The following is a 12,469-nucleotide window of genomic DNA, read 5'->3' as shown; positions in this document are numbered from 1 at the left end:
CTTAACGAGTTGTTCAATTCGATTTATGTTGGTGTTACTGACAAAATGAACAGTGACAATGCTACGGAGAAACTTCAAATAGCGCATTGGAAAATAAATACCTACTGATCAGAATGTAATCAAAATGCGACGTAGTCCTCTGGTTACAGCTTGGTTTTATTGATATGCGATACTCAGTTCGCCCAATACGTTTGATTCACTAAAGTTTTATAAAGTGCAAAAAAGAACGCAGGTTTTTTGGTTCAAGACGTGAAGTCTGGCTGGAGTCTAGTTAGTCACTGATTTTATTGTACAAATGTATCCCCTCATATAGCTACAAGAGGCTTATGGGAAGGGGCACACAGTATCTCCCTTTTCGGGGATCATTAAATAAAGTGGAGGACCATACATTTGACATTTCATACTTGACCTTCATCCCTTTTATTGGTCGGAGTCTTGTTTTTTAAGTGGTTTATATTTTTATTTAAATGTGTGTTCCTTTTCTGCCCTGACATTAGTGTTAATTGAATCATTTTAAAAATGGCTTAATTAAACCCTTAGCAATTGTATGTATCAATCTTTTCTGAGCCCCCTATAATATTTTCATTATACCTGTATTGAGTTTTATTTTTGAGTGAAAAAATTAAATTTTGATATGTACATACTATGCAGATCTCCGTGGCTTCACTCACAACCAATTCCACTATAATTCATTCAAATTAAATTTTATTAAGTGAGTGCCAGCTTCATAGAATTCAGAATTCAGTGGTATGAGTTAGAATGAAACAGTGCACAAAAAGAAATGAATGAAATGGCATAGCCGTTTATTGACACATTGATTTCGTTGACATTGACACGTTTCTTTATTTTTTTCCTTACGAACAGCAAAAGAACAACAATTAAAAGACATTTTGTTCTTTGAGTAATCCAAAATTCAAGCTCACACACTCAAACTCTAAAATTTGCATTTTATTTCCTTAATTTTCTTTAGTGGCATTATTAATATAGCTTAAAAATAGTTATTACCACCAATAAATATCCCAAGAACTTTATAATAATAACACTGTGCGATAGTGATTTTGTACTTTGCTCTAGACAAAAAGCTTGTTAAGCCCAGGCTGAAAAGATCTTATGACCATACTTACAATTTGCAACATACCCGAAAAAAGAAACATTTAACATGGTAGAAAACGTCAAATTTAGCTTGATATTATTTCAGTATAGCCATTGTATGGTAACGATTAAAAAATTAAATGACAGGCAATACATTTCTGTTATAAACCCATCAATTTGGATATAGGCGAGGAGAATGCCAATTTATGGAAGTGCGCAAATTCACCGAAACGCGGATTTTGGAGTTATTAATTTGTAATATATATAAGTATGTATTCATGTATGAGACCTACTCTTCCTACAATAAGGAAATGTAGATGATATTTCAATATATTTCAAAAAAATGTGCTAGATAATTCCTATGGTCTTTTTTATTTATATGCATATACATATTAGGTGAATTTCTACTGTGGACTTTGTGTACTTTTGTGCAGAGTAAACATTACTTTAATTTAATTTATTTTTATTGTGCTTCTAAGCATCTTAATAGAACGAAATAGTTACGCTTGATTTACCGGATACCGAGAGAACAGCAGTAAATTGTACAGCACCAGCATGGTTGGCTACATTACAAGTGTAGTTACCGTTGTGTCGTGAAGAAACGTTATGTATCGATAATATGCTGGAAAATTGTGCATATTGATTTATGGTTAGTGACGGATCCGAAGAAATAAATGTATTCCTTTTATCTGTGGTATGATCTTTAGGCTCAATTACGTTCTCATCTTTCTTGACAGCTACTGTATTACTAATGATGGGCACATCATTTCTTAGCCATGTGATGTTAAACGGTTGGTCCCCTTGACTACTGGAGCACATAATCTGTGTCCGCATACCTTCAGTTATTTCTTCCTCAAAAGCAAAAGGTGATATACGAGGAGGAACTACGTAAATAATAATATGAACATAGTTTTTGTAAGATAAATATGAATATGATAAGTATTAAGATTATGTTTCGAACAAATAACCCGATTAGAATTGTAAGTCGAGTATTCCGACTATAAGCTATATAATAATCATTTTATTTTAAGATTTCAATATTAGGATTCACAATTATCATGCCAAATTTTGTTTGGCATTTACTCGAAATTTAAAGATAGGAACGCGAATCTTAGCAAGAAAATTAGTAAACATAAAGTTAAATTTTTTATTTTAATTTATGTCTATATTTTTTAATTTTTATTTTGTTGCCGTTGTGTCAGAATAGTATTAAAATTATGATTGATTGTAAATTCAAAGTAAGGGGGTACGCCACTAATCATAGAGTATATAGATGTGCCAGTTAATACAAAGAAAATGCCACAACAGAATTTAAGCCTATTCTACTGTACGTTCGACATCGGCTGCAGTTAGGCCTTACACAGTGGCTTGTTTTTTCCGAAAGCTCGTGTCAAACATGGGAACATTTTTTTGTTACACTTCAATTAAGATTAAGTAGGCCGTCGCTCAAGTTGTCATGCCTTTTACTGGAAATAATCAGTCGGAGCTCAACGTTTGCACAGGACAGAACCTCAATTCTTTCGAAAATTAAAGCTTTCCTAAGTAATAGAAAAAACTTTTCAGTCTCTGTTTCTTAATAGCCAATTCCAATTGTTTTTTAATAAGGTTGTGGTAATCTAAAGCTTAATTAGTTGAACTTGGCAGATAATAAAAATAGTAAGAATACATCTTAAATCTGTTAATAATACTATAAAGGCTCTCTGAAGTATTTTAAATTCAAAGAGTAAGAAACTTACCATACTCTTCAAAAAATAAAATTGTGCTCATGCTAAAAAAAAACTAAAACAACTTTTCTAATTTATATTTTATTTAAAATAAATCAAGCCAACATATTTTTCCTAGCGTAATAACGATTTTGTATTCCAATTTATACTTCGCGCAAAAAGTTAATAGTTCATTAATTCATACGTTTGTTATTTTACAAGAAATTAATTACATAATGTAAAATTAAAAGAGTACTTTGCATTTTTATCATGTGTATTTCTTGAAAAAACAGTATAAAACATAGAGTTTAACTTCAATTATTCTTTTCTGGTGTTCATCTTCATTTGTGCAAATTTGTCCACTAGTCAGAATTTTCAAGACTGTTTTCGGCTTTCAATCAGTATAAAACACAACCATTATATGGTTTTGTATTGCTATATTTTTTTTGTAATATTAATACTGTAAATATATTTAAAATTAATACACATAAATAAAAAAAATTAAAACCATAGAAACAAATTTTATGACTTAAATATTATTCAAAGGACACAAATTACAGACGATATCTTTTTACCTTTTAATTTTATAAGCTAAATTGACTATTTTACCCGCTGTAAATTAATTTTACTGAAAAGACAAAGCTTTCCAACACTACGAAGTTTTATTAAAAGTTTATTCCAACTTTGCTTTAAGTTTCTCATTAATATTAGATAAGTATGAGAAGTAACATAATAGTATTATTGACATATACAAATAAAAAAGTAAATGTATATTTTCTTTATCGTCTAAATAAGAAAACAGCATAAAATCTTGTACCTTTAAAGTAAAATTACCAGTGAATTCATTTTCAACGAGTAGTATTCACTTATCAGTTTCAGGACCTGTATGCAAAATATTGTAAAATATACATCCAACATTCACTAAAAGGAAAAAGGTTCTTCATCTATTTTTTTGACGGCTTTCATTCGGAAGACTTGCTATTAATGCAATTATAACTATGAATACCTCTTGCTGCTATATAAAATTAGATGCCGAGGATATTTTATTTTGAGGGAGGTTTTCCTGGGAGGCTATTTTTAAATTTCAAACAGAAATTCTCCCACACACTATTGCACACTGGACACTGGCAAATTGTAGCAAATTGGAATGATATGGAAATTCTATCAGAACAAAGTTGGAATGATTTCCGTGCCAGCCTCAAATATTATCGTTGTCTTTATAACTCCCCAGAAAGGAATGTTTGAAGATATTTAAGGAAAGTGTTCTGCTTTTGTACCGCTACAGTACAAAAGAAGCAGCCAGCAACGAAGAAAACGTATAGCTTCGCATATAAAATGTCTTTCTACCAACTTAATTTACAAAATAAATACAATAAAATTCTAACAATACAATAAATTCTAATAACATTCAATCTGAACATAGTACATGATTTTAATAAATGCTACAATATGATATATAACAAAACAAAATTTTCCAGTTAAGAGCAATATGCATATAGGCTTTTCGTGAGCAAAATTTCTAAGACTACAAAAGTTACACATGCTATAAAAGGAGTTAACGGCAGTATTACAAATAAAAAAAATAAAAAAATACATATAACGTTTCAACTTAATACAGTTTCTAAGCAATTCACACAAAATGAAGTTTATATGTGCGTAACATATGTAGTACATATGTATTTATAAATGAGCAAAGTAATGGTCTTTAAAAAAAATTTTCTTGTATTAATTTTAATCACATCCACGATGGTAGACTATAACTCAAATTTCAGAAAACTTTTGTGGCAAATTACGTTGCATAATCTCAATGAATCGGGGTAAAAGTGGATGTGATTACAATTATATAACAAAATAGGCAAGCTAGATATATATTTTTGTAAGTTATTCAATGCAAATACCATTAACTTTGAGCTGTGCAGAGTGCGTTACAGTTGCGGCGTCATTTTGAACGCGACATGTGTACGTGCCGCTTTGGGCCCACGTCACACTTGTGATGCTAAGGGCACTGGTGAAATCATCATTCTGGCGAATTGTCACTAGGCCACTACCTTCACCACCGCTACGACCATTTTCATTCGAAACGACGTGTTCATATTGTTGATGAAAAGTCGGTGAGGAGGAGGAGATGGATGAGGTTGATACAAAGCCAGAACTCATAACAGCAGCGCCACCGGTACCACTAAGCCCACCGCTAACACCATCGGATGAGGCGGTTGCTTGCAGAAGATGCCCGTCCTTTAGCCACGTGAATGAAAGCGGCAGGTCCCCGGTGCCAATAACGCACTGAATGCTTGTACGGTCGCCGACATTCAGATCGCGTGCGAATGAGAATGGTGTAATCTTGGGCGGAACTGCGTGTTTAATATCAAAACCATTTTTAAATACAGCAGATTTAACATATTTATATAGACTCAAAAGTATCGCACGACTATACATATGTATTTTCATCTCTGGATATATGTACATATTGATACATGTACACATGTGTCTTAAGATGAACGAACGTGTACATATATGTACATATACATAGTATGTACATGTGTGCATACATACATAAAAATGTAAGATATGTGGATTACAAAATTTTAAACATACTTAGAGTCAAAAATTACACCTGTGGTGAGGCTAACGGCAGCATTATTAGTGAAATGGTCAGTTTCTCCTCCCAAATTTCGTGTTTCGTGCTATTAAAAAAAACGCATATTTAAGAAGTTAAAACCAAAGAGCAAACAAAATAAATAAGAATTCCCTAACCTATCCTATGGACACGATAACCAGGATGATGAACTGACCGAAACTCAAAGCCCAATAATGAAAATAGTCCCAGTTGATATGTCCTTTCCAGCTCAAAAGCGTTTTCTGTCCGCACAACTGTCAATAGGGCTTAAATGTCGCGTGTTTCCATGCGTGCTTTGTGCATTTATTGGTGCAGTGCAGACGAAAAGTGCAGGCAATTGCCAAATATAAATTAATTTGCAAAAATAGCAAATAATTGGACACAAAAAAGATTATCAATGACAAACGCATGTCAAAGTTTGCCCGAATGGAGTTATTTAACATCCAATATTAGTGAATAGAATTTCTTCGACTGCGAATTATATAAAATAAATACAGAAAACGTGCTTCATGCGTAAAGTTTTTATAAATGTTCCTAATGCCCTAATTAAGGGACATGTACATACATAAATACATATATACGCGTTCACACATATAGGTATGTTCAAAATTTAAATATATCGGAATGTTCATACAAATTGGACCCTTGCATGAGTCCACAGGTTAATCGGCTCCTTTTTTTTTCTGCTGCAATGCTATACACTTATTAATTAAATAAAGTATTATTCCGTAAATTGGAAGGATAAAATCATTGAATTAATCTGAAATATACTCTATTTATTCCTGAAATCAATTTGTAATTCGTGGATTAGCCGATAATTAAGAGATCTGAGACTCTTGCAGATCCTCTCCGAAACATAGTCTACCCTCTCCTTGCCGGTAACCTCAAAACCTAAGTAGGGGATCGGATGAGAATCTCGAAAAGTAGCAAATCATATGTGGTTTGTATAACTATACCTTAATCGTATTTTTTACTTGTATCACACTTTAATTTTATTTTTATTTTTTTTCGAAAACTCTACTGTATCCCATATAACAGTAAGATTGAAATGATGGATAAGACTGCCCATACAAACATTTAAATGTAGCTTCTTTTAATTTCGAGAATAATGTTACTTATTGAGATTCGAATGAATTAAACATCCTTCTAATGGACTTCAAGTCCAATCTACACTGCAAGACAGAGCTAATTTGAGGATTAACTAGTGTAGGTGGCCGTCTCAACACGGCGATCAGTCGAAAAGGTGTGCCAAAATGATTTTTTACAACAAGCACAGCTGATTTTGACCAGACAAATCATACTTTCATGGTATAATTTTACGTTTCTCAGCCGCTGTGCTGCTACCAGATCGACAAAAAATCGTACCAAGAGCATATAGTTCTCTAGCTTCCCATAATCGTACAGAGTATGAACATATCTACCACTGTATCTACTGTATCAGATCGGATCATTAGTATGGGCAAAATGAACCATTACATTTTTGGTGGCTACGCCACCACCTTCCACGCGCTTACTGTTCCTCTTACACTCTTTCCTCTTCCATATACTCTTCCTCGTCCAGTGTGCTAATCCTAAAAACTAATGATGGTGTGAGAATAAAGACAGATGTAGCGGAATAAGTGTAGCATGGCCTACGGAATATTTTTAAAGAATTTGCACTCTTTGTAAGCGTAAATTAAATCCTTAAGCATTTGTTTTCTATAACATCTATGTTCAATGTTCTATATCATGTTCAATGCCGGGAAAATTATAGAATTCACTGGCTACAAAATCTTAGGGTTATCATCAATCAAACCTAAATTTTCAATTCGGATGGATAAATACTGAAATACAAAGTAAGCAAATAGCTTACTTTGGAATAATTCTTAGCCTAGTAATTTCAATCGAAATGCTTTTTGCAACGTCAGTGTATATAATACATTATATACATTAAATTTCATTAAATACTACATCAACTGTAGATACGCAGACGGCTTCCTTATATATTCGTTGCCTTGTCTATATTAAATATGATTTGGTCAAAATAGACACTTCCATTCAAAAGTTCAGCTCAACAGCTTATAAACTCAAAAAGTAAGCTTCCCCTTCGCAGCAGACTTTTTTAGTACAAGGTCATGATATTTCTCATATGAAAATTAGCCATTTAATTGTGGGGATGTGCAGCTAATACGCATTTTATAAAGATAGGAGGTATGCAACCGAAACCCCTAAGGGCGATTACAGAAGCTCTTTGCTCGAAAGAGATCTCCGTATCTCCAAAGTTAGGGTGTACAATGAGTATACCACAGTACAATGTTTGAACATCCAACCGAAGCAGCTCGAGGACTACTGCACCCTCAAACCCCACGAAGTCTTAGGCCCTCAAATATCACATGTAGAAAAATGTCCTAAATAATGAAAATTAAAACCATCTCAAGTGTATATATACGCCTATGTATGAAACTCTTGAAATAATAAGTAAGCCATTGAAAATATAAATTATACGCGATCGAAGTTTAAGTAAAACTGATTTCTGTTAGTAAATAAAATACACTCATTAAATACAAATTAAAAATTAAATAAAATCAAATTTTGTATGAACTTTTAAGCCAAGTATGCGGACTGCGTCAGCTGTTTTTTCATCTATCTTGATTTTTTTGTAATTAAGACTCGTTTTGTTGTATAAAAAGCCGTTTACTTTTCATTTCGTCGAGGAAAATGTTTTCGTTTTAAAAACGGATAAATCTTGCGGATTGTGAAAACGGGAGCACCAATTTATGTGATTTCAAAAGAAAGTCGGAAAATTTTTGTGAAAGTGAAAACCGGAGCTTTCCTGAATAATATTGTTGCATGTCACATGTTCCAACAGCAGAAAAAAAGGAAGAGTTGGTCAACAAAATGGCTATTAAAACGAGAATTAGAATGCAAGTACATACAAAAATTTAGATTTTTCTAAAAAAAGAATTCAAACGTACGGGGAATTCCTTACAAGTTCACACGATAGGCAGAAAAGGCTTTAAATATTTGTAGAATATTTCAAAACGCAACAAAAACGCAAACATATGTAGCTCAACTTTGTGCCACGACTAGGGTCCCATGATTCATCTATGTAAAAAAAACTGAGTTTTAATCAAAACTCAATAACTCAAGTCTAGTGTACATAGGGCATAAAACTGCTTTTGATTTTACCCAAATTTATTGCAATTTTATTTAAATTTTTTTCTAAGGGATTTTGCGGGATATTAGTTTGGTCAATAAAAGTTAAAAATATACTATTAGCTGAAACTGGGACTATTTTAAAATTTTTTTAAAACAGTTTAATACGTACGAAAGACTTCGTGGAAGAAATTTTATTGCAAATCATATTATAGAAAATAAAAATGAAACAATTATGAAAAAATTAACTTTCCTTGATTGGTTGCCATTCATATTAGTTGGGTTTCATAAAATCGGGATAAAATTATTTTGACCTATCCATGGTAATGCCCATATTCTTGAACATCAGTCAAACTGGTAGCACAGAGAATACGCAGAGATGGATGCGCGGAGAAGGGGCTGAACTATACTTTGAAAGCACAATTTGGGTAGACTTTGTGTTGGTGAACATAGTTTTGGTACAAATAATGATACAACTCTTTGACTGATAACACTGGGCTACCAACACTGATTTATCTTTTGTCTCCTGCTATTTCTGTCAAGAAGTCTAGATTGGACTTCAAGTCTGGTATAGGCGGTGCGTAAAAGGTTTCGTTACCTCGTACCTCTTAATGCAAAAACCTATCTTATACCAAAGACTATAAATTACCAAGATATTGTGTCAGGAGCAAATTCCATTTCAATTTTCGTTCGACGCTTCATGGTGCTTTAATTTTCCGTTAGGCTATCTTTCGTTCAGCCCGGCCGGGCAGATTCCTACAACAAGTACACAGTCTTTGGCGAAGCGTAGTCGTCTCCTGTCTCGATGACAAGCCCTCGCATGCCCAAGACATACAATGTGTGATAGTATTCTAGAGCATTCCGTTTGAAAACCATTCACTTGTGGATCGACGTTATCTTGAAACCTGGCGAGCTGAACAGGCGAAGCCAATCTGGCAGCGTAACGAAGTCAGAGACGAAGCATGGGTGAAAAGAGAATTGAAAGCCCCGCGCGCGCTCTTTGTATGTTTTGCCGTATGCATGAGTGGAGCTCTCCACACCACCCCAAATGATGCGCTAAATGCCGTTCTATGCGTCAGATCTTTGACGTAGCAGGAAAGGAACAGCCAGAAATGGCAGCAACCGCAAAATGGTGGCTACAAAAGCGCACTTCGGCGTTCCACGGAGTACACAGAAACCACTTTCAAAATAGTCATCTCTCATGGAAACGTATGGCTGGTTGGACCACCACGCCCAGATAGCATTTTCACAGATGGATCGCAGCTGGAAAACAAGGTCGGAGTAGGAATCTACTCCAATTAGCTGAATATAAGCCCCTCCTTAGACTCCCAGATCACTACAGCGTCTTCCAGTATGAAGTAATATGAATCAGGGATGATTTGCATCATCTATAGCAATAGTTACATCTTTTGTAACTTAAATGGAATATCCTCTTCTACACAGTGACAATTTGTTATATAAATATTTTAATTTAAAATGTGTATGAAAAACATTTATAATTTAAATATTTTTATTTAAATTTGGTATTTCCAATTTTTTTTTCTTTTTCTTTTTTGCTGGATTGGTTATTTCACCCACTATGAGACGGTAAACTTAACCCTAAAAAGTTTTAAGGTCGCTTGATAGCTGTAGAGGTTTGTTAAAACTAGTTAAAGGATTCTCAAGATCAAACAATTTTAAAAATGTTGGAGCTCGAACTCTGTAAAAAAGTAGATTTGATGTAAAAAAAAGATGGATTTTTGTGACTAGTGTTGCCTTTCAACTGTTCCGGACGGACATCTTAATTTGTCTATTTTCCTGAAATTTGAGGTATTGAGGTATTGAGCAATACTTCTATGTATTTTCTATTAATAAGTCCTCTGACCAAGAATTCCTTCAAATGTTCCAATAATGATGAACATGATGCAACAAAGATAAGGAAAACTCTTACTTCTCTCTATAAACAAAGTCTTAACAATATAATAATACTCTTTGCAGGGATGTTAACTCAAGGCAACGTACCTAAAACTTGAACTTCAACTGACCGCTGAGAAGTGTAATTGTGCTTATTCCGAGCAATGCAAGTGTAGGTGCCCTGATCTGCACCGCGTTGCACGTTTTCAATAGTTAAGGTTCCGTTTTGCATACGCTGTCATATGTTTATGGGTAACCTAACGCCGTCTGTAAATAAATAAAAAATAGGAGTATGTGAAAGTTTGTGTATTCACATGTTTTACACATACATGTATGTAATGGATGTTTAAACAAAATTGTATGGATTTGTAAAATTTTACCTTTTTCAATGTTAACTGTGTCGATGGGATATCCAGCTATAGGACACTTGAGTGTAAAAACCTTACCAGCCACCGCCGACAGCTTTGACATATGACGTATGTACGGCATTCCTTTATAAATAAGTTTAAAATACATATATTATTTATTTTTAAATAGTAAAAGAAATCTTACCATAGATGTTAAGGCGAGCAGAGTGCGATGCCACTCCAGCTTTTGAGAGAGCTCTACATTCATAATCTCCTCCGTCTTCTGACTTTACTGCCGTAATATTTACGTGAGATATGACATCCCCAAACATGGTCACATATTGACCGATCATGAGTCTATCATTCTATAAAAAAGAGATGATACAAAACCTTTTTATTATGTATGGTTGCCTCTCACAATTCGACAGTCAAAGCAATGACGCACAGTGAGGCGTCAGCCGAAAAGAGGTGGCAAAAGTCATTTTTTAAGTGAGCAAAATGGATAATTTGAACGCATCTAATAGAGAATTTTCTAAGACTTCCGAAGATGGAAACTTTGAGAAAATTGGAGCTTAGCTTAGGAGATATAAGCATTCAAGATGGAAAATTTTTACTGAATTACTGAATTTGTATGCACATACATACTGCATTATTCAGGTCGAATAAAAAGTAAAATTTGCAAATATGTTTAAATTGTACAATGAAAAACAATTGGCTTGTTGGAAAGACTCCTAAAGAAAATTTGACTTGAAAAACTATATATTTTGGACTCACAAAAATACTATTCCACGCTACCCTAAAGATTTGTATACCCGATACTCAAAATTAGTATAGGGGTATATTACATTTGTGGTAAAAGTGAATTTAAAAACATTGAAATACACTTGTAACTGTGTGATATCACAGGAGACAAAATACAACATTTCATTGCTCTAGCTCTTATAGTCTCTGAGAACTAGGTGTCAAAAAGGACGGACGGACCGACGGACAGAAAGCCGTGGCTCTATCGACTTGGCTATTGATGCTGATCAAGAATATATTTACACTATGGGGTCTGAAACGCTTCCTTCTGGGCGTTACATTTCATTAAATTTCCAGTTTCCCCGCAAATCTAATATACCCTATTCTATTTTTGACTATCGAGTATAGTCTATCTATCTATATATACATATAAAATAAATTCGTGTTAGTTACACCATTTATAACTCAAGAACCTATGTATAACTGAACCGATAACGATAACTGAACCGATTTGGCTGAAAATTAGTGGGGATGTAGATTAGATTAAGGAGACTGCTATAGGATACTTCATCCCGACAGCGTTCCCGTGTGGGGACATGATATTAACGTCAGCATAGTAGGCTGTTTGTCACAGGCAGCGGCTTGGCTGCGTTTTTAAAACAAGAAATCATTATTTTAATTTCGAATGTTTGAATGTTTTGATTTTTTAATTTTGTAAGTAATTTGTATTCTTTTCAATTCATCTTTAAAAATTCCGCGACCAAGTCAATCCAATCTTTAACGACAAAGCCGTTATTCAAGAACGATACGAAATATAGCGAATGAAACCTCTGAAGCAGAACAACAAATTGCCTCTGAATTGCAGCAAGGATTACTGCTTGCATCCAACCGTTTGTATTGGTCCAATGGGCGGATTGTGCAGCTTAGTGGTATCACGTCAT

At 33.9% G+C, this 12,469-nt stretch overlaps 1 protein-coding gene and 1 long non-coding RNA gene across 2 annotated transcripts in view; one reads left to right on the top strand and one right to left on the bottom strand.

Moving 5' to 3' along the window:
- Positions 1-12,469, bottom strand: part of LOC6899595 (Down syndrome cell adhesion molecule-like protein Dscam2) — a 139,795-nt gene that overhangs the window by 39,822 nt on the left and 87,504 nt on the right. The window contains 4 exon segments of the mRNA XM_033380836.1: positions 4,694-5,146; positions 10,549-10,707; positions 10,821-10,931; positions 10,993-11,152. Coding sequence (XP_033236727.1) covers positions 4,694-5,146; positions 10,549-10,707; positions 10,821-10,931; positions 10,993-11,152 — 883 coding nt within the window.
- Positions 2,004-4,168, top strand: LOC117184230 (uncharacterized). The gene is made up of 2 exons (XR_004469514.1): positions 2,004-2,748; positions 3,669-4,168. It is a non-coding gene; the product is annotated as an uncharacterized lncRNA (long non-coding RNA).

The sequence above is a fragment of the Drosophila pseudoobscura genome, chromosome 4, assembly GCF_009870125.1.
Source record: "Drosophila pseudoobscura strain MV-25-SWS-2005 chromosome 4, UCI_Dpse_MV25, whole genome shotgun sequence".
Classification (NCBI taxonomy): Eukaryota; Metazoa; Arthropoda; class Insecta; order Diptera; family Drosophilidae; genus Drosophila; species Drosophila pseudoobscura.
This window is presented reverse-complemented; position numbering and strand designations above follow the sequence as displayed.